Below are 24,010 nucleotides of genomic sequence, written 5' to 3' on the forward strand. Positions count from 1 at the left end.
CTGAGTTCTTACTCTGGGTGTATTTAAAACTTAAGGGAAAAAACACAGAAAAAAGTCAACCTTCTGTTTTTCAACCTTTCACTAGGATTTTGAACTACTTTAATACAACATGAGGCTTGTTATTAGGACGCAAAGTTTTTATAAGATAAACAAGGAATACTGAGAATCGGTTTTACAGTTGTCTTTGTATCCTGTATCAAACACCAAACTTGTTCATCTTACCTGAATAAAATATTCAAAGAGCGGTTTATATTTCTTGCCTTTAAGAGCAATGCCAGGAAACCTGAAGAGAAAGATTTACATGAACACAAATTAACAACTTGAAAATTGTTTAGTCAGCTGGTAGGAATGCTATTTTTTCCTATTTCCTTTTTCCCCCATCCCTAACAGAATTTCACTTCGTAAGGTGAAGAAAAAAGTATTTTCTCAATAGTTTGCTTCCCATTTCCACACCTCTTTGGCAATTTGAACTTGGACAAAAAACGTAACAAGTCTTAATGTATCTCTGCTAACAGACAACAGGTACGCTTGTATTTGATGGTCTTTCAATCAAGCAATCATGGTAAATTGATGTAGGAATTAATTTCTAAACAATCTATTTCTGGTAAATCTGGGCAAGGAGCTTCTGGATAAAACACAATTTCAATTTAATATTTGTAACAGCAAAGGCCCGTAGCTCAGCATGTTCAACAGAACTAAGTAAGCACTGATCCAAACCACCTAAAAGTTATATGCACAGAAGATTGTGATACAGGGTATTGCACCATTTAAAGCCTGGATGCCTCATTTCTTTTCCTAGAACTAGGCATCCACGCTTTCCACGGGCATCTCAGAGAAAGATCCAACACAGACAGGACTGACAGAGGAACCAACTGAGCCAGACAAGAAATGCAAGACAGAGATAGAGCCTGTAGATCTGGCTGTCTTCAGGCTTCTGACAACAGTCAACACAGATGGTGATTAGGTTGGGATTCACTGCTCAGAAGTCTCCTGAAGTGCTTAAATCTTCCATTTCAGGAAAAAGTCTCGTTAAAACACAACTTCATTTAATAGATGGGCTACCTCTCAATGTGCCACAGCTGTGGTCTTTCCCTATACTCTTCTTGATCCACATCTTCCAAAACAACAGTCAAACCACAAAACATTTGACTACTTCAAAGTGGGGAACTCTACAAAGCTGTTTCATTGTACAAAAAGGAACTCAAGCAGTATTTAATGCCAAGTTAAAGAGCATGACTCCTCAGCTCAGCATACATAACATCCACTAGGAAAAGGGGAGATTTCTATTTTAAGTCACAGCTTTGCGGATGGTTTATATATTTTATATTACTAACAGCCTTAGGAATGTTTGAGGTGCTTAATCGGGATCAGATGAGAGAAAAGCATCCCAGTGCTCAGCCACCCAGAAGTGGGAGTGCTCAGACACATAACGTGAAGCACTAGAACTGGCTTAAAAAAAGGTAGTTAAATTCTTATTTAATGCAAGTAAGTGAAAAGTAAGGGTTGTGGATCACATTCCCGATTTTCTCTTTTGATATCTGAAATACATTGTTTATCAAAGTCCTGAACTTCAAGCTGAAAATGTATACAGTGCTGCCTTCTTATGACCTAAGTTACAGTAATAACAGACTCATTTAAAATCACTATAGTAATCTTTCACTTTCAAGAGATGAGAAATCTCTTTGTTGGATTCTCTAGAATCCAAAAAGAGACAACAGTGGAAAATAGTGTAAAGAAATGAAGTGTTTAATATGCAAATAGACTGAAATGTAACACAAAGGGAAGAAAACGCTCATCAATCATTTCATATCTACCACTGCTAAATAAAATAACAAGCTGCTCAATGGCCAGAAGTGGGATAATATACCGAGACATTTGTGCAAAGCTGCAGAAAGTACTCCGATAGAGATGGTAGCCATCTCATCAGTGAAACAAAGAAGTGTTCCCATTTGCTCTCACACAAAAACCTACCATCTGCCTCTAGGAGGAAAAGGGAGAGAAAAGTCAGGTTTGGGGGGGAGGGGAAGGCTGAGAGTACTCGGGAAGTTCAGATGACTTCAGAGACAGAAAATTTTCAATAAGACCATTCCTTGACTTCAGCCTGCCACCTGGTATACAGCAAGTGTCATGATTTTCTCCCTTGAGGGCCTAACTGCCTGAGAATTTAAAAGTGAGCTAAAGAAAGAAAAAAGTTAAGAGTAGAAATGGGAAAGTTCATTTCCATGAACTTATATACTCATAGATCTAAATCTTTATATGATACATTCAACTACCAGCTACCTCTTAATTGTCTCCCATTTCACATTTGAGAGAACTAATTTATTACATAACATAAAAATTGGAGCATGACCAAAAAAAAAGTCAGCTTGAGAAGACTGTAGCACTAGTGCAGAAAGAAGTAAAATATACCACTCTGCAATGAGAACAGAAATTGCTAGCAGCCTTATCTATAGGCACAGAGAGATTAAAAAAATAAATAAATAATTTTAAAAACCCCAAAGATTCGGAGAGGAATGAGAAATACAACTAGCCAGGGACATAAGCAACGACAACTGAAATCTGTGTATGATTGTCTTAAGGAGCAGGTACTTCACAGTTCTGATGAAAACACCACACTCAAAAAAGCTGAAACGTTCAGTGCGTTCCTGGATACAGAATGACTGCAACCAGAATGAAATTAAATTTGTAAGAATTGGAAGAAGAATTAAAAGAAGAATTTGGAACCAAAAGACAATAGATCAACAAGTAGTAATACATCTACCTTGCTTATATTTTTTTTAAGTCTAAAGGAAATGCATTCCAAAATATTTAAGAAAATAGAATGGTTTTGGTAGAAGGCTTAGTTTTTAGACACTCTAAAGAAGTTTCAGAAGACTGGAAAGAAGCACAGTACCTATACTTCAAGAGAGAAATGGAGTACTGATGGACTTAAAAACCAGTCAGACTAGCAGTACAAGCTGATTCAAGTGACTGAACAGTTATTAAAAAGTGAAGTGCTAAAGAACACACAATATGAATTTGTCAAGAATAAGTCACACCAAGCCAAATTACTTCTTTTTAGGCAGACTACCTAGCTTAGATAGCAAGAAAGCACATGGACTTAAGTCTTCGTGTTAGTAAGACTTCTGACATTTTGACATGTCATTTGGACACACACAAATATTTTAACTGGGTGACTGTACGTTTACATGGATGCACAACCACTTCAAGAAAAAAAGTTATTGTTAACTCAGATCAGACTGAAAGAAAATTTCCAGTGGTATCCTGGCAGAGACTCTCATAACGCTGACACTATTAAATGGCTTTACTGATGACTCCAAAGGGAGCAAAAAAAATCTGGAGGTCAGAAGTTCTGTCAACCCTGAAGAATGAGAGCACTGAAAATCATCTTTATAAATTGAGTACTAGCTTAAATTGCTACAGAGTAAGTGACAGATGAAGAGAATTCGGGGGGGGAGGGGGGGATCAATGCAGAAATACAAAATAAAAATTACTCAGCTGTCACAGTATGAGGCATCAGAGTAGGCAACATCTTAAGCAAACGTTCCAGCTCTATATTCCCCTAATTCAATGACTACATGTAATTGCTTAGCTGAAATAAGATGTATCCTCCTTTTTTAAAAATTTTTTTAAATGTTGTAAAGCTTTCAACTGCTTGGTAAAAAAAAGATAAAAATAAAAATAACTGGTGCCAGTGAAGAAGGGCTGTTATTCTCAAAAAAAATTCTAGTCTTTGATGGGTTTTTTTTGTTTTATCGTGGTTTTGTGCTGTGTGGTCTTTTATTGGTGTCCTGGTTTTGGCTGGGATAGAGTTAATTTTCTTCCTACTAACTAGTATAGTGCTGTGTTTTGGATTTAGGATGAGAATAATGTTGATAACACACTGATGTTTCACTTGTTGCTGAGTGGTGCTTACACTAAGTCAAAGACTTTTCAGCTTCCCATGCTCTGCCGGGCGCACAAGAAGCTGGGAGGGGGAACAGCCAGGACAACTAACCCAAAGTGGCCCAAGGGCTATTCCATACCATACGGCATCATGCTCAGTATAGAAACTGGGGAGAGCTGGTCAGGGGGGAGTGATCACTGCTCAGGGACTGGCTGGGCGTCAGTCAGCAGGTGGTAAGTGGTTGTATTGTGCAACACTTGTCTTGTACATTCTTTTATCATTATTATTATTTTCTCTTTCTCTGCTGTCCTATTAAACTGTCTTTATCTCACCCTACAGGTTTTACTTTTTTTTTCCGATTCTCTCCCCCATCCCATCAGGGGCAGGGGGAAGGGGAGCAAGCGGCTGTGTGGTACTTAGTTGCCAGCTGGGGTTAAACCACAACAGTTGGGTTTGTTTGTGTTTTGTTGGTTTGGTTTTTGTTTTTATTTGGGTGTTTTATTTGTTTGATTTTGGGGTTTGGGTTTTTTGTTTTTTTTTTTACTCACTGCACAGGACTGAATAAAGTGAGCAAATAAATATTTCTTGTATTTTACCTCTTTAACAGGTTGATGTTTTATACAAAAGATTGAAGAGAAGCCAAGTTACATATTTTGTCTGAGCGCTACAGAATTTAATACCTGCATCCCCTATAGAGTCTGACTTATTAAATAATTCATATTTTTCCACTGAACCAAGATGAATAAGCAGTCTTCAGAAAGCATTAACTGCCACTAACTATATAATTTAGGTAGACCATCCTATGGAAGCAGTATTTGCTTGCCAAAGACAATGGTTTTGCTTTTGCCCATTTCCTTCTAAATATTTACATAACATTTAGAAAGTGTTCAACATTTGGACAATCTCCAGGGTTTTTTGAGACTTTTAAATTAAAGTAATGTCTTTCTAAGAAAACACACAGGAAAAGGAAGGACTAAGGAGCCTTTTTTTTTCCCCCACCGCAATACAATGATCCAATGAAACTTTTATTCTATTTGTAGCTTCATGTACAAGACCAATTTGTTCTACTAAATTTCAATCTCTTTTATAGATTTTTGCAAGATATACACACATACAGGGAAACCCATCTTTAGATAACTGCAAAATCCAACTTCTTGAAACATTTAACTTCTGATCTATAAAAATACTAGAAGGTAACAAGTGTGTAATAATTTAGGTACTTGCCTGTCAAGTATCTCATATTCACTGTCAGATTTGTACAGTGCTATCAGCCTGGATTCCATCAAAATGTAAATCTTTTCTGTGGCATTATCTAGAATATAAAATAAAACAAGAAGTTACATAAATCTCAATTTAATACCCTCATTTGCACCATTATGAAACCTTTCAATTTATGCAAGATGGTATCATATTAGCCATAAAACTGCCCAGAATAATCCTGCTGATCGACCACTAGTTTCCAGCTACTTCTTCCCCATATAGCCACTTAATGAACACTTTTCACAAGTTAAGTTTAAACAGAAACCACAGGATGAAACCCAGTCCACTGATTTTCAGTGTGTTTTTTTGTTCGAGAGGAAGAAGTACCCTACCTTGTCTATTATCATTGTGCCAAAGAAAATGTAACTGAAAGAGGGAAACAATTGGAAAATGGACAATTACTACATAAAATCAATAATATTAAGTTGACGTTAGGGGTAGCGATTGCACTTTATGCTGCCTTTCTCTATTCCAAACAATTTTATGCTTGGATTTCTTTTTAAAGGAAGTAAATACTAATAAAAAGTGAATTGTTATGAAGGAAACCCATTTTCTACCCCCAAATAACCCTGATCTCTTAACTTCAATGACAAATTTTATTCAGACTACTACCCTACCAACTCAGTCAGGGTCACTAACCCACTAGCAGGCTGTCGGCCAAAGACATCTGAACCCAAGAACTCAGCACGTCAGGCAGGCGTAGGTGTTATTTCTGAAAGTACTCAGCAACTCTTTCTGAGATTATCAACCTTATGTTAAAACCTTTGAAAACCAAAACATATTTTGTTCTCTCTTAAAACAAAGAAAACCCCAACACCTGGAGTTCACTGTAAAGGCCTCTGCAACTTCTCATGTTTAATATCACCTAAGGCACACATTAGATTCACGTGGCTATGTTGGATCTGGAAATTATACCTTTGGCATTTTTTTACTCCAGATTAAATGCCATCATTAAGTTGAATATCTCTCCCCCTCCTCCGTTTTTTTTTTTTAAACATACACTGAAAAGTCAGAAAAGGTGAGCAGTTTGGGAGAACCTGAAAACAGCAATGCAATAAGTAGTTTTAGCCAAATTCCTGCTTACTTTTTAATTTAAATTTTAAAAAAGGGGAGGATTTTGTAGATCAAGATATAATTAAAGACGACTGCATTTCAAGAATAAAATAAATTCCTTTCCTAAGTGAAAAGGAAGACACATCATAACATACTCCATTGCCAACTGAAAAAAAAAAAAAAAAAAAAAAGGAACTGCAAACCCTGGAAAACTACTTGAAGCAGTAACAAGAAAAGTAACAGCTTTAGGCACCCTACATGGTCTGTTGCATACAATTCCTGAAGTGCTGGGTGCTCTCATGAAAGAGATTACCTTATGGTACAAATTTTTTAGTCAGGCACAACCAACTGGTCCCTGAGTAAGCCAAGGCACTTGGTCAAATGTACTCTTATATTGGCAACCACAGTATATACCTTGCCTGACATTTGTGCTAAAAAACCACACTTCAGTGAGGTTGAGACTAGCATGCAACATCTTGGATCTGTTATGGGTCAAGAGTACAGAGACATTCAGTTACTGCAACTTAGCTGTCATATAGCAGTAACTTGTTCATGAGTCTGAGCCCCAAGAAAGGAGGGAAGAATAAAAGCTGGGGACACCCAGTCACACTTCTCTGTCTCTCAAATATAGTGTGACTTTAAGAACACAGATAAACCAGTCACTCTTGTTCTTTATTTCACCTATCAATATTTTTTAGGGAACACTCCTCACAATGCATGTAAAATAAAAAGAGCACAGCAGTTAGAAATCATCAGCCACATAGGAAGTAAATCTCATCCTTCAAAATAACACTGATCCAACCCCAGAAAAGTGCTATAAATTTAGCATAAAACAGTCTATTGCACAAAATATAAGTACATATTCACAGGCACTGAAGAAAGAAATGTTCATTATATGTCACCTTCAGTTAACACTTGCCTCTCAATTTTACATATTGCAATTCTGGATTCACGCAAAGGGCCAAATTACTAGGCAAGGTCCAAGGAGTAGTAGTCCAAGCAACAAGAGAAACACTTGCATCTTCATCCAGTGGGAAGCTCACAATCACTGAAGGATCTTGAACATCCTTAAAAACAAGATAAAGTCAAAGGGGGGAAAAGGGGGGGCAGGGGGGGAGGCTTAATGCATGTATTAGCAAGAAAATACAAATATAAGAAGTAGTAACTATTACTGCCATCCACCAAAACCTATCTTGCAACTTGCCTAGTTCATCACTGTAGGGGTAGAAGGTGACATGGCAGCATAAGAAAGCTTGAAGAGAACACCAATCGCAATGTTCCTCCATTATACCAGCGAACTGTGAGTCCGACAGCCACAGGGTTAAGAATTCGGATTAGCAGTGAGATTTTGGGAATTAGCTGCCAAAACACCAAAGAGAGCTGAGTGCCAGTTCCCTCAGGTACCTCTTATAATCCCATTTTAGAAGTTTATAATCAATCTCAACTGTCAAGAACATCAGCAGCTTCTCAGATACTGCTACACACAGCCTTTTCCCACCTTTTCCTCTAGAGTCAGGGAGCAGGAAGAATAGCTATCACTTAAGATGATACATTTCATATTAAGAAGTTGTTGTTAACAAGGAAGAAAAGAAGTTTTGGGTACTTAGAAACAAAACTACATCAATATTTAAGAGTACAAAAATCTCAGGGAAGGAGACCTTGGTCAGCTACTCTATAAAACTTTGCTTCCAACTGAGTCAAAAGAATCCCCTGAAAACAAGTTTTTCTTTCAGACATGTACAATCCTATTCAGTTGCTTCACATATTATGAAAAGCAGATTGAAAAAGCAATTCTAATCTTGCAAATGTAAAATTTCACTATTAATTTTAAATGCCAAACAAAAATGGGTGTCAGGCACACAGACCCTACACACATGAATAGGTCCCATCCCCCCATCATTTCTAGTGCAAGGCACTCTGGTCTCCGTCCAGCATCATGGGACAGTTAATGGCATCATGGGACAGGCAGCTATTTATGTCTGAGCTGCTCCAGAGGGAATTTTCTGTGAACATCTGGTGCAGTCAACAGTAAAACATAAATATTACATAACTCTCGAACCACGCTCAATACGAAGCAAAGACTGAGCTATAACTACAGTTCTGTCTCTACCAATTGTTAAACACTGTAGGCTATTCACTTCATTTTCTGAAGCACTAAGTTGACCAGGTAGATAAAAACAACTGGCAAGCCATACAAAAAGCCATAAAAAGGCTGCCAAGTAATGGCATTGTGTAACATTCTATCTGTTCACAAAATTATGCCTGCTTTAATCTAAAGACAACATTTCTTCAGTTAAATGTAATAACAAGCTGCTGACACAGTTTTCTCAAGTGTACATGAGACACCTAACTCAGTTCCTAAACATGCTTCTTGTGTCCTATTTCTCATTATTCATGTCTGTTTCTCGCAGGATCGATAAACAGAAGCCAAAGCCTGCTTTCCACAGTGAGAAGGATAACAGCTGCCTTACACCCAGAAATTACTGGTCTCGCCACGAATAAATCATGTCAGCTTACAGACCCTCAACATTCCGATCCTCAAAATACCACCTCTAGCAGACAAAAAAGATAATTTTTGCATGAAGTAGCAGAGCAGCATCCCCACACACACCCTCTACTGGTTCTAGGTAAGAAATAGCATCTAAATATTTCATTAAGACTCAAGAAGAGAAAACAGCTTTGCTCTACAAAAAGGGGTGCACACACACACAAAACCAAAACACAAAACACCCACAGTCTTTGTTCGAAAAAAAGCTCATTAATCTGAGACTATATGAAACGTCAGTTAATACGTACGAGCAAAGTAATTCTTTCAGTTGTCAGACAATCACAAATATTGAGATATCTTTGCAGGTCTCACTTTCTTAAATCACACTCTTTGTTCTTCAGTATGGTCAATTACCCCTCAGCAATACTGAAAGCTCTAGTATCTGTGGACTGCATTGTACTACAAGTCAATTTAAACATTTGTTTTAAAACCACTATTTTTGGCCAGCAAATTGGCCTTTTTTAGGCAAGATGTAAAAAAGACCAGATGTACAATTTGTGCTAGCTCTCTGCTGTAACAACATAAGTGAAAGATTTATGATATAAGGATATGGAGGCCTGGATGAGGACTAGAAAGGATACAAAACCTCTGTCCACAAACTAACATGAAATTTGGAAAACTGGGATGCAAGTTCTGCCTTCACATATGTGAACACATGTTTGTTGCAAAAGAGAAGCTGCACCTACTAGATCTAGTCATCCATTTTTAAAGGAACATCTTATAAAACACAGTATACCATGCATTATATTAGGTAAAACATTTCCTGGAATTTCTCAATCTAAATTAATGGTTCTTAGAAGAGCTATTATCCTACTGCGCTACAACCAAACAGTCTTTGAAAATTCTTATTAATCCCCTCACAGGAGATTTCAACTCTGCCAAGGACCTTCCTCTTTTCAGATCTGCACACACAGGGACAGCTGCACCTCTCCCCTAAGTATTTACCATAAAAACCCAACACAGTGCAATACTCATCTTGAGAGCCCAAAAAGGAAGTGAAAGTAATATAGCAGACTAAAACAAAGTATGTACTTTATATATACATAAGTAGTAACTAAGAAGAACAGGGAAGAAGGCTGACACCAAGTGATCCAAACAAACACAGCAAAATATTATAAACTAACCCATTTACCTAAATTTTTACTATCAGTTTGGAGTGTAATAATATGCTTATATACCACCAAGCAAAAAACCACTAAGGCTTTCCAAATCCAAACCAAAGACAATAGAGAAATCTGATTGCAATATATAATGTACACATATATTGACTTACCTTGTAATTCTGATGGGACTCAAAGTTTGACAGTGGGGTGTTGCATGCAGTTGAAAAAGGCATGACCTTAACACCTCTATACACCAGTCCTTTGTCATACAGCTGTTTAAAAACCCACCTGGAAGTACACAAGGAACATGGAATAGCACTTGGTGTTTCAAATTTAATAAAACAACTGCAAAATGGGGTTCTGCTCTAGCTGGAGTGCCGTTCTGAATGACACCTTTTTTAAACAATCAATCAACAACTAAAGACAATATTTGCAAGTCAAAGGAAAGAGATAAATTGATTGCAAGTGTATTTCTGGCTGATTTTTAAGCTTTAGCTGATTCTACCAGCTTGGTTTTCCATGCACTGACTGCAGAGCACATAGTATTTAAATGAAACACAAATCCGTATTGCTGATTAATCTTTCTCAAATTTCTTGAATACAAAGATGACCTGAAATTTGAGCTATTAACAAGGCTGGAATCAGTCATAATTTAGAGAGAAGATGTGTAGTGACATGGCTGCTCACTTATCACATGATCTTGAGCACCTACTACAGCAACCAGTGCTACAGAAGAGAGACAGATATAGGTTAGCGATACCTTCAACCCACCCCAAGTAAATCCTGACAATCTGAAGAGCATTTTTCACAAGAGGGCACAGCTAACCATGCAAAGTAACGAACTCAGTTTTATGGTGCCACAATTTACATTAATGTTCTCCTTTATTAGCTCATCTCACTCTGGACTCCGTTCCTGTCCAAGATCACAGTCTCACATCAAGCTTTAACTCTGTTTATGAAATCTTCAATATAGCCTGTAGCATATTTGGATCCTTATGTCTTCTTGAAATAAGCAAGACAGCACATGACATTACAATATGACAAATTGAGTCAATGCTCAAGATGAACAGAAGCTGGAAGAGAAATATACTTCACACAGCAACTTATCAAGTGTCCACGTGATGGACAAAACCCTACGTTTCTCTGTATCTGAATAATGCAGGGTTTGCCAAAGGATCATCAGCCTATCAGGTCTTCACTGACCTGCACACTTAGTGGTACAGTCTGCAGGTTGGCTACCTTGCAAGTAAAGGCAGGAGAGGGCAAGCCTTAAGTAATCATGCCAAATTCAACTAAAAAAAAAAAAAAATATCAGTTTCTCTAGAGTCTGGTAATTTCAAATTCCACATCCAAATTGTTAAACACTGCTGACTTTAAAAACTCCTTTACTCAAACTATGTTTTCAAACCATCCTGATCACTTTTCTGGGTCCCTTTCCAGACAAATAGCTCATTGCTAAGCAACCAACCCCATCCTGGCAAGCAGCACTTTTCCCTGCAGGCTGTCATTTTGTGCTTGAGAATCTGGACCTGTATTTAAGTCAGTGTCTTGCCTTCTATGTTTGAAATCATAACCTTCAAGACAAAATGCAAGTAGACTATTGCACTGATTTGTATCTGCAGCCTGAAACAAGAACATCAAAAGATATGCACTGGCCTGTCGTCATGGAAGTCATACAGTACCTTAATCAGAAGAATTATGACCCTGCAGATCAAACAGTTGGAGAAAATACAGATTGTCATATGGACAAGACACATAATCGACTCAATTCATCCATGGGAGTCTAGTAAAAGTCCAAAATGTCCTATGCGTAGTCACTAACATCAGAAAAATTAAATAATCTGAACTCTAAGATGGATAAAGCCTAAGAGACCCTCAGCAGCATCAGGTTCTGCCATGGAACAGCGAAACCCAGAAGTCTTTCAGAGCTCTGCACTCCAACAAAGGTGGCTTACCTTACACATACAACTCAAAAATAACTGAGTCAAGCTGTGGCTGCCTGACCCCTAACCCAAATTCGAAACAGAGCAGTGAGTACATCTGTTTGTAAAACAGAGACTGTATCAACTTAAATTTGCATAAATATAAATCAGTCTTTTATAAAAATGATTTGTGAATCAGCTTTCAGCATATACATGTGAGCTGGCTAATTGCAGAAGTTTTCATGAAAGTTAAAAAAAAACAACCAACATTTTAAATGTATGCTTACCATCTCAGAGCATAATTAATGCAGACTGTGACAAGTGACAGCATTTATACTGAAGGTGTTCTAGTTGCCTTTCAAAAACGGTTAACTAAAATATCTATAGAAAAAAGCCCCACTTTATCTCTACTTTCTAAAGAACACTGCCTACTAACAGCATAGAAGAAAACTACTCAGAGAAACACTGAATATTTAATTCAGCTGTAAATATAACTGTAAACTTCAGGAAAGGTGAACACGGGATGGAGCTGCCAAGTTAAAAATCCAAGCCAGCATCTCCCTCTTGTGGTAATTCTGCCCTATTGCAAAGCAAGTGCTCCCCAGTTGTTCCACTGCTGAGCAAAAAGATGGGCTTTCAAACCACATCATTCTTCAGAGCTCCCATTACAGTTCGTAATGACCACTCATTTGTAGTTTCTCATAACCTCTACTCTCAGACAACCATTCCAACATAATAAGTAGAATTTTGATTGAGTCAAGACTACCGCTTGATGCAATAAGCCTCAATATCACTACAAAAAACTGTTCTGTTACCTTGAAAAACACCCAACTGGTTTCCTTACAAGAAAGCTTCTGAGAACGGTTCTTGTGTGACCATCAGAAATGCACAGGAGGTGACACCCAAAGAGCTTCCCACTGCAGCACTGCCCACCTAAAACAAAGCAACTGCTAAAGATGAACCTAGCTCTAAGAGTCACTTACAGGTGGATATCATGTTTTGCTTAAAAATTCAACACATGATATTTTAGACAATAACCTATCAAACCGTGTTTCAGCCCTTAGGTTTGCAAAATGTTGGCAATGTGCAAGAGAGAGGCTCTGGGTTTATAAGCCAAAACTGAAACTGCAGTCCTTTCTGAAAGAAATAAGCTAACAAAACCACAGAGCTCCTTTCTACTGACAAACAGAAAAAGTTTGTTCACAGAAGTTGGAAATCAAACCCTGTTCCCCTAATTCTGCTGTGTTTCTCCTCAAACGTAAATAAATTTAGTTGCATCCTCTTGGCTGTGGGAGCAGTACTTACATATTCCTTTACTGAAGAAAAATGAGGTTAGGGAAAAGGTGAACTCAAGATGCATATTTCAGCCACTTGCTAACAGAGAATCTGGTCCCTAGAGATGCAAGGTAGTTTTATCTTCTAAAAAGCATGACATAAACTGAAAACACACATTTGTTGTTCCTAAAGTGCCACGAGGGGATGATACAAGTGGTTCAAGCCCAGTCAGTAACCAAGACTGTGAGTTACTGACTCCGTAGGCATAACTTCGAATAAATTAGAACTTTGCTACAATATTCGTTGATCCAAGTCACATAAACACCATGCAAACACCAAATGGATATAATAAAAGTCCTACAAAGGGAGTTTTTGCTTCCAAAAGATACTGAATCAGTCAATGCAATACTCAAAACACCCTTGGCATCCCACACAAAATCCAACATCCCACAGTATCCCCTAGCAGACGCAATATGAAGTTGCTCTCTTCAAACATGTACATTCACTTCACATTGAAGAGAAGGATTTGATGTTAGAGCTTCTCAAGTTCTTAATGCCATTCCTTCGGAGTATCAAGGGATTTCAAGTGATCAAGTGGTTCTGTTTGCAATGACTTAGTATCTAAGGGTTTTCTAAGGGTTTGAAAACTCCTAGTTTTCCAGAAAATGAAAGTACTCATTACTAATATTGAGAAATTATTTTCAAGCTCATATAAAGTGCTTTTCCCCCTTTTTTTCTTTTTAAAGAAAAAAAACCCAAGAATTGTAAACTCAGTCACTGACAAAGGCTAAAAGGTGCGCAAAACATTATGACAGCAGGATCTAGAAGTGTACGATTTCAATGTATGCATGGTAGTATAGATAAATGAAGAAAATTACTGCTCTGTGACCTAGTATGAGTTCATGTCAAGACAAAATGACAATTTAACAGCTCTGGAGAATTTAAAAAAACAAACAAAACCAAAAAAAACCCAAAACACAAACACCACACTATGTAAAAAGCCCTGTCATCTACACAGTTCAGCAAGCAGACTGCATCCAAACAGCATTGTAAGCAGCAGAGATTCTGAGAAAAAGGTTCTCCTGTGACTCATGAGCAACACTTGAAAGACAAGATGAAATCAAAAAGAAAGCAACAATCAAAAACATGCATGGGGATGAAAACAGGAAAAAAAAGAAAGAAAAAAAAGACTACTCAAACAACACTGGACAAGAGTCAAAAAAGCATAAACATAAGAGGAACATTAAGTTCAATAACCAACACAGACAGCCTGTCTTTAGAATAGCATCTTTGAAAGACACCTTCATAAGAAAGACGGGAAAAGCATTTGTTCTGGGGCATACGAACCATAAGTACAGAAGTTGTCAAGTCTTATGTTCAACTACGAGTGAAAGATTTAAAATCCCAGCATATAGAGATCATTCTGCTCCAGGTCTACCCTCCAAGCTCTCAACTAGCAAGAGCGAAGGGATTTCCTGATGTAATCTTTGGATCAGTGTGTTGAATGATTCTGGATCAAGCCAGAAGCACAAAATACCTGTAACAGCAGAAAATATAAATATCTAAACTGATGCCAGACTTACCCAAAGATCATCCAACTAAGTAGGAGTTCAGTGTATTCCTCCTTCAAAATACAGGTGAGGACATAAAACAACAAGAACTGGAATTGTAAGGAGATAACAACAAGGGGACTAGAGCACTAAGTGTGCAAAAGAAATAAAAGTATGAGAAAAAATGCAGACAGCCGGTAGAAAAATGGACAAAACAGATTTCTTATGAACAGTATCTCTCTAGAGAATCATTAAAGAGTCACAGAATACAAAAATTGCAATAACGATTCCTATTAGGACCCAGAAATCTGTTCTGAAATTATTCTGGTTTAGTGCTAGATAAACTCCACATACAGAAAAAAACGAAGTCAGAAAACAACTTTTATTGCTTACACAGAAAAGAAAAAACAACAACATAATCCAGTTGCTTTGATCTTTACAACAAACCAGGCCACCTCTCAATGGGGAGTCCCCATTCACTTTCTCACTGAGAAGGGCTAAGGCAGCTGGACACTGACATTTAGTGACAGAGCTCATATTGAGAATATAGAGTACAAAAAAAACGTCATGCCAAAATGAAAACGAAGCTACACACAGGGAGTCAGGCAACCCACGGCAAATGTTCCAGTTTCAGGAGGTACCTACAACTTCCTCAGCTGCAGCCTAGAAGGAGTGCGGTGGCACCCCGAGCCTGAGGCTACTACAGAACATTGAAGGGCAGGGCTGCGAGGCCAAAGGCCACACCTGGTAAGGACGGAAAGAGCGGTCCCCTCTTAATAACAAACTGAAAAGGAAAACTGAAGCTGGACCAACTGGAGGGAAGGCAGAAATGGACAAGAAGCCCCATCACCAAAGAGAGCTCCATACTGCATTTCCACAGCAAACAGCAGTTTTCAGTATACAGCCATGATCTCAAACATGGGAAGTACCAATTTTCTACCGTAACTAGGAATGTTTTTCTTTCTCTCCCCACCGACTATCTAGTGTTATCACAAAAGGACTCACGAGTATCTTCTTAGGGTACACAAGTAGCTAAGAAGTGTTTCTGCCACCTGTGGTTTCACACCATACAAGCAAGTCTTTCAAAACATACACGGAGCTTTCGACTGTTTTTAAAATTGAATTATGCTCAGGCTACAATTGCTAAATTTAGCCACTAGATGGTGACAGAAAGCCGTTTAACTAACCCTAAAGCTGTGCACAGGAGAAAATTAAAATCCCTAGTCATCAGACCCAGAAACATGCCACAGCTCTGAGGGCAGAGCTATTCCCCTCCTCTCCTCAGCACTTCACAGACTGTTTCCTCAGTGGCCAGGGAGAACTGTTCTTGAGGTGCAAACTCGCAGCCAGCCTAAGAACTATGTAATAAGGCAGTACATGAAGACAATAATTTACTAGTTGTTTTCTTCCCAAAGCTTACTTCTTTCAGACCAACTGTAGATCAGTAAAAAGTTTAAGATCACATCAAACTGCTCCCAATTTCACTGTATCTGTCTCATGAGCTCATAGACAAAAAAAATATATATATATATATTGCACATTTGTTCCATGCTAGCTCAAGAACGTCATTCTTATTGTACTATTTTCTGTGAATGACACATTTTCATTGAGATTCAAGCTGGCTGCAGGACAGATATCCAAGTTCTACAGAACTAGAACTTAAAAGTTCTATTTAAGTTATTTAAGACATGAATAGTTGACTATATCTTCACATGAGAAACCATTGCAGTATCACCATTTAATGACACCAACATTCAACATTCCCCTGAAAAATTCTGCCAGGATGCCACAATCTTATCATTGGATGAAGTTTTGTTCTAAGTCAAAATTTAGCAGGCTGAAAATTCATTCTACTCTGTCAGCTACCATATGGCACAGCACCAAAATGCTTACAAAGCAGCCATTTCCAACAAATCCGTTATAAAATATGAAAAAGAATGCTCTCTAGCATCCTGAGCTTGTACAGTATCTCTACAAAACAAGATAATATTAATAAAATATATATTCGGTGTCTGAGTCCTGAAATATTTCAAGTCTAAGTAATTTGAATGAAATCAGCCACCACTGGAAACAACATTTATCACAAGTACTACATTAGCTTACTGAACTCAGCATAAACATAATGGATGAAAACATCACATTTCATAGAAAACTAGAAATTCCAGTTGAGACCACTCCAGAACTGCAACCCTCAGGAAGAACTAGAGACAAAAAAAAAAAAAAAACAACCTAAACAGATAGGTTTAGCTGATTAAGACTAAAGACAAAATCCTGACCATGTTTTAACCACAAAATCCATGGTTGCCATGCTCACTACCATTATTATCATCACTGGTTTTTTTCTGGCCCTAAGAGCAGTCTTCTACTCCCACAGGCAGAACAAAAAAAAAAACCAAACCAAAACACACAAAACAAAACAAAGACAAAAACACTGGACAGGCCGATATGGTCACCAGGTTACAGTCAATGCAGAAATGAATCTGCAGTTTCTCTTTCATACCTAGCTGGACGCTAAAGTTTTCAAACTTTTTTTTTAATTTAAAAGGAACTCGTATTAAAAAAAAAAGTCAAATCAATCTTAAGAGAAGCACACTGGAATCTACTGTTCAAATTAACACTCCTAATGGACATAAAATGTAACTTTAATAACACAGATTTTCAATTTGATGATTGCCTAGGTAATGATCTGATTTTTTGAAAAATTGTACATTATCCTGTCAAAAGCACTACTGTAACTACAGGTACAGTGTTCTCTTTAAGCATTAGCTCCCTTAGCCTTGAAACGGGCATCCCACATTCTTTTCCCATTCCCCTCCTCATTCCACTCTATGCAAACACCAGTAGTTCCACCTTCTGTTCTACTGGAGAGCAAGCTGGTGATGGCATTGTAACATGCCCCTCCAAGACTTAGAACACTCTCCAGAAAACCCAATTTTTAAAAACAGACTTTTAAAACTGTATTTCATTACATGATTACACAGAAAATTAGTAGCAACAGGAAGCAAAAAAAGTACAAAATTAAGAGGTTGTCTGCCTACATACTTCCTGAAATCTCATACCACAGAGATTTCAGATACAAAGTTTATATTTCAGAGTCTGTATCTAAAGCACGCATTAGAGGAGGTAACCTCTGTAAGCCAGGTGAAAGACTAGAAATTTTCTTTCAAAGGGGAAAAAAAAGAAAAAACAAAAAACCAAAAAACAACCCACAAGAAAAGGCTTGGGCTGTTGAGAGAAACCCTGCAGCTAGTTCAAGTTTGTTTTTTAAATAGTCCTTGGAAGATGCTAGTTAAACAGGATTTAAGGTGCCACTAAGTATTTTTATAACTTATAAAAGGAAGGTTTCTTGTCAGTCTTAGCTTTATCATTATGCAGGGTTTCTTCAGCTAAGTTAGTTAAACATCTGCTCCCTTCCCACCGTCTTCTCAATGCTCACTGAAAACTCACTGGCACTTCAGCCCTCTACAATGGCTTCAGAGATATCTAGAAGTTCTGACAATCCTTTATCATAACTATATGTAACTAACTATACAATTAAAGACTATTAGTAAAACTAATATTAAAGAACATCAGTAATACTTTAATATGCATATAATTGGCTTTTTGATGGCTTTTTGTCAGCATATAGTCTGCTAAACCTCTCCCTGCAATTCACCTTGTAATTCTGTCACCTGAAGGACACGATGTTGCCATTTCTTCACTGTGTTAGGTCAATTTGATTATCCTTAACCTATAAGGTCGTCTTGTCTTTTGGAATTCCAACAGTCATGCTGAATACATTGCCAAAATACCCGAACTTTACTTAGCTCTGCACCAGGAGTCCAAGACAGTTGTCAAACTATGCTGCCAAGAAAAAGATAACAGCAGATTCCCAGCCTCTAAATTCAGGCTTGAAGAAGAGGTTTAGAGCTAAACTGTGTTTGGATAGTTTGCCCATTTGCAGCTGACGGTGTGAAGAACATCAAGAATGTAGAGATATAATGTAATTTCTGAAACCAAGCAAGGAACATATCAGTAGATCTTCAGAATTGCTTTTAAGTTGACATGGAGCAGTAAGATTTCATGGCTCACTAAAAGCAGTACTGTTGTACTTTATTTTGAAAAACCCTACTATCCTGAAGAAGAAAAAAGTAGGTCAATTAATTCCCAATTAAATCAAGAGATTTCACATCACTTTAATTACTTTGCCTGCTGTTTATCTGAATTTGGCATGTTTCAAAATGGTTCTAGTGATCTATAGACCAACACATGTTTACAATAATTGAAGCCTTCTTAACATTTCAAATTCATAAAGCATATATGCAATGTATATAAGTTAACTTACCACACAGACTCCATGAACTCAGGATAAAGAGTTTTATAGTCATTTTCAAAATCAATCCAGCGTCCTAATCTGGTAACACTGAACTGTTAAAAAACAAACACACAGATCGAAAGGCATCTTAACATTAAAGATCATGATACATTTCCAATATTTATTCTGTAAAACAGCTTGATTTTTAAGTGTAGTGTTTGTCTCATATCAATGAAACACATCTATGAAATATTTTAGCCTGACAATAGTTCCAAACAGTGTATTTAAACAGGCAAAAATAAGCAAAGAATGAAACCATGAACATAATTGTTTAGAACCAAGGTCATACAACAGGCAAATGTGTTCAACACTACTAAACAGAAGTGGTGGATCATTTGGATCATTCATCAAATAGAAATGGTGGATCATTCAAGGTTCAGCCAAAGTTCAAATGCCTGAAAATTGCTTTTGATTACAGTGGTCTTGCTCCTATTTTTAAAACTACTCGTTGCAGAGATAGTCGAAATTCAGAACACATAGTCTATCAGCTTTCAGTTATATGAAAACATGATGTAATTTGAAGACAAAGAAATGCTGAAAGAAATTGATGTGTCACAAGAAGTTACCAAAACTATTTCAGGGCCAACTGCCTTCTTTGACTTCCCAAAGCTACGACAGGGCTGCCAAAGACCACAAGACTGACAGGTGTTAGTCCCTGTCTCGGGACAGATTATGGTCACGTCCATTGGCACAGAATATGAAAACTAATGAGTAATAAGCTAACTATGGGATTCACTTGGACAAGTGGTACCCTCCTGCTAATTTCACAGCTATCAGAACCCCTAGCTCTGCAAATAACCAAGCCCAGAGACACCTGTCCTGACACTGTTAGACACAGACCATGCTGAATGTCAAACTAGTAAAGCCAAAACAAAGCAAATGAATTCTCTCACCTCTATATTTTCACATAACACCTGAGCTCCTGAAATAGATCAGTTTTGATTCTGACCCTTAAGCCACTCTGATATTCCACTATTAAGATCCAAAGCCTAGGACTGATTAGTACAAGGATCCACAAAGTTGGAGTATCATGTTGGGTCTCAGCACTGAAAGATCTTACACATCCAAGGAACCGTATGTATCTTTTCTTAAGGTTCAAACACTTGCTAGCCACTCCAGACAGAAAATAAACAGTATCTCCAATAGGAATGTTGGGAATTCCTCTCCTAACACTATCCCAAAATATTTGAATTTATTACCAGCCAAATCACAAACCAGATATTTAAGCGAATTTTGTTATTTTCATTAATAATCTAGAATATATGTCTGTGTGTGGAAATACACATATACACATGCAAAAGTTTATGCACAAAACAAAATACAAAATCCATTTACCATACAAAAGACTAAGTATTTGGACTAATCAGCACTGCAAAAATAACAGTTGCTGAAGACACAGCAACTTAAAAGGAACAACTATGGAAAACAAAACATGAACCAGAATGAATATTTTTATTTTTATAAGCAACAAAGAATCATTGATGATGTTTTTGAAATATAAAATTTCAGAGTATAGATGAATGATTGTATATTTGAAAAAAATAAACTCTGTGTTTTTCATCCAGCCACTTAAATTTAGGCCACAGCTATTCTAACAAAGGCAGCTGTAGTTTCTTCAGATATTGGTCATCACTTCAAAATGCTCCCAAGGGTAAGAGGCAAGTGATACTCAGGTAAGAAATTGCTATTTCAATCAAAAGGAATATAGCAGGACTGGAGAACATTGTGATGAGGTAGAACAGCTTCTGCATGAGGAAAAACTAAAGAATTAGAACTATTCTGCCTAGAAAAAGAAACAACTGATGGTGAAGATAAAGGTTTACTGGAAACCATGATATTATAGAAGAACTACAGTTCTTCAAACTACATATAGGAATGCCTTGAAACAGACTGTTTAGAGGCCATCAGTATACCTACATTCAAAATGTAGCTAGATAAATTCATGAGGGAAAAAGTCTGTTAGGGATTATAAACTAGGGGGAAAAAAATTTAAAATCCTTTGGCCTAGGAAGGCCTTGTGCCACAAAGGCTGAAAAAATATGGTCTGTTCTTCCATTCTTCCTTTGGCACTTGCTATTGCATGCTGTCCCTAATACAGTGGCACGGCTAGGAAAGCACCTGGGCCACTCCTCAGCTCTAGAAAGCCATAGAAAAGAGTCATCACTTCACAGACATATCAGACTGACAGCAAATACAAAGTATTGGGCTAAATGTACTTTATTTAGCTACACCGCTAAGGACAAAAAAAGGAGCATCAGGTTCTATGCACAAGATGAATATTATTCAGAGTTAGAAGAAAACCTGTGCATCTCTTAAGAAAATATCTAATCCATCTACTTGGAACAGCTCCCCAACCTCAAGAGTGCACAGACCAATGCTCTCCTTATCAATATATTCATGGGAGGCAAAGTTTAGACCAATATTCTCTTGGAAGATTAAGGGTTTACCCACACGTATTCTGACACCAAATCAAATGCTAGAACTTCTGCTGTTCCAGAGCTACCAGCTATAGTCCTACACTCTGGCAACGAAAAGACTGAAAAGTGGCGGGGGGGGGGGGGCGCAGAAAAGCAGGGAGGTTAATGTGCATTTCCTTTATTGGTTCCATTTGAAAACCAAAGTCAGACCTTACTTTCAATTTTCTATACAAGAGAAGACTAAGCAAGAGATAACTTGTTCAGTGTATCTATGAGATGTTCAATGTAACTAGTTAGACACTTTGAGCTCCAGGTTACCTTAAAGTAACCTTCTCTTCACATCACAGCCGCCTCCCTGTTCTGAGCCACAATGTTGTTCTTTTTGTTCCCCTTTCAGGATCATCAGTGAGAAACACAGTAGCTAAAGACAAGAGATTTATGCACATAATCAAATAGAAGGATGAAGTTCACTCTGGCTGAAAAACTTCTGCACACATACAATTAGAAATGTACAGCAGAATATGCACTGAGTCTTTACTTACCTCCCATTCCTTCGAGTATCTCATCACAATTCCTCTGCACTGGTTGTTGTATTCTTCAATTCCCATCTTTGCCACGTCCTCTGGCCCTTTAATGCCTAAGGTCTTGTCAATCTCATATTCCTGGAGCATTGAAAACAACCAGACAAAAAACCCAGGCTGCCGTCAAAAGCTTTCAGGATTTCTCTGGATAGTTTATTTATGTTGTATGCATTCTAATGAGGCTAAAGGGCCTCTTTATCCTTTTGAGATTTCATGAGTACTGCACCTGAACTAAGCAGATATTTCAAAGGATAACCCTGGTGTGATTGTTTCTTCACTATCTTTAGAAAATAAAAAAAAATACATACCAAATAAATACATGTTTATAGTAATGCACAGAGTGCCTGGAGAAGGGCAGGTGACCAGTAGGGAGCACCTGAAATCACCACACACGCAAAAGCCAGAGCAACACACTGGACAAAGAACTTCCATTTCTCTTTAGCAAGAAAGCCAGGCATAAGAGCAACAGAAACATGATTGATAAGCATGTAACAACATGGAAAGAGGAACCAACAGAAATATCTGTAGGCAGATTTATTATACATACCACAGGTAAGCCATGGCAATCCCAGCCAAATCTTCTGTCAACATGAAAACCACTCTGATGAGCAAATCTGGTTACTATGTCTTTAATGGTTCCTGCAAGAATATGGCCATAGTGTGGAAGCCCAGTAGCAAATGGAGGGCCATCATAGAAGTTAAACCTACAACAAAAGACCAGAATCTTAATTAAATCAAAAACTGAGCATCAAATCTCCAAACAGGATAAGTATATCTGTATGCTTATGCTTCTTATGTCTTACTAGGACAACACCAATTTCCTCCTCTTCTATTATCAGTCAGCACAGGTATCATGTTGGCAGTGGGACTACAGGGAACATTTCAACTCATTCAGTTCCTACTGATTGCCAGTTCTACCAGGATTACTACTGCAAATACCAGCATGCTGCTCCACAGCTGACAGACATAGGAAAGAGTTATTCTTGCTTACCTGCAGATTTCTTTTATAAACACACCAAGCGGGATTACTACTGTTTGTACACTGTTGATTCTTCACAAAGTGAAATATAAATGGTAACTGGCATGACAGCAACATTAGCCAAGACTGCTATCTGCAAAGGCAGCAGCTGTTGTTAACAGGACTGAGGCAAAAAAAAGTAATTACAGCTAAGCCAACCTTGCATTGTCACACACAGTTACTACAGCTTTTAGCAGATTCTTACCTAGGTCTATTCTTTGATTGCTTTAGGCATTCCTGGAAACAATTGAGATTTTTCCAGAGCTCCAATATCTTCTCTTCCTCATTTGGAAAAGTTATGTTTTCTGGAACTTGCTGAACCATTCTTTCCCAGCAACAACCAAGCAGACAAAAGAAAATACATATTGAACAGAAGTGAGAAAAAAATTACTTTGCAAATACAATTTATTGTCTTACAAATCCATATCACCAATCTACATCTCAGTTTTTCAAAGACCCTGATTCAGTGTAGGCATGGAAGCAAGCACTATATTCTAAAAAAAGCCTAATAATTTTGACAGACTAGCACCAAAGTTTTGTAACAGGAAAAGGATCCTCCATGCACTCAGCTATGGTCATTCATTTTTTATTATGCTTTTATTTTTGTTTCCAATAGTAAGCAGTCAAAGGGCAAATTACTTTTTGGTTACAAGTTTGGGTTTTGGTTTTTGGTTGGTTTTTTTTAGGAAAAGTTTCCAAGTTCACACTGACCTTTCAGCATCAGTTTGTGAACTAGTGAGACTTGCTTTAAGTGCAGGAACTAAAACTAGTGAAGAAGAGGCTACTTTTCACTGTACATCTATTCCTACCATTTAAAGGTTTAAAACAGCATTTTCCTGTCTAGCTAGGCCACCATTCTCAGATGTTCCTAAAAGCAGCTAGGATTCATATAGCACAGTTGAAACACACTGCAATGAAAGATGAACATGTGGGGAAGAATTCAAACAAACAGATGAGGAAAAAGCCCAAAGACCTCAGCTGTGCATCTTGAAAAGCTCTAACTTCCAGAGTACTGGTGAAACTACTGGTCTCTTTCTAGTATC

At 37.6% G+C, this 24,010-nt stretch overlaps 1 protein-coding gene across 1 annotated transcript in view; it reads right to left on the reverse strand.

Moving 5' to 3' along the window:
* The window catches only part of IARS1 (isoleucyl-tRNA synthetase 1), a 111,633-nt gene that overhangs the window by 82,279 nt on the left and 5,344 nt on the right, over positions 1-24,010 (reverse strand). Inside the window, exons 3-10 of the mRNA XM_072875570.1 lie at positions 23,173-23,292; positions 22,497-22,653; positions 21,911-22,030; positions 18,922-19,004; positions 10,021-10,138; positions 7,119-7,266; positions 5,111-5,198; positions 223-283 (exon numbers count right to left, since the gene is read on the reverse strand). Of these exons, the coding sequence (XP_072731671.1) occupies positions 223-283; positions 5,111-5,198; positions 7,119-7,266; positions 10,021-10,138; positions 18,922-19,004; positions 21,911-22,030; positions 22,497-22,653; positions 23,173-23,291 (894 nt within the window). The 5' untranslated portion in view covers position 23,292. The remainder of the gene's footprint in view (positions 1-222; positions 284-5,110; positions 5,199-7,118; positions 7,267-10,020; positions 10,139-18,921; positions 19,005-21,910; positions 22,031-22,496; positions 22,654-23,172; positions 23,293-24,010) is intronic.

The sequence above is a fragment of the Ciconia boyciana genome, chromosome 11 (assembly GCF_034638445.1).
Source record: "Ciconia boyciana chromosome 11, ASM3463844v1, whole genome shotgun sequence".
NCBI classification, from domain to species: Eukaryota; Metazoa; Chordata; class Aves; order Ciconiiformes; family Ciconiidae; genus Ciconia; species Ciconia boyciana.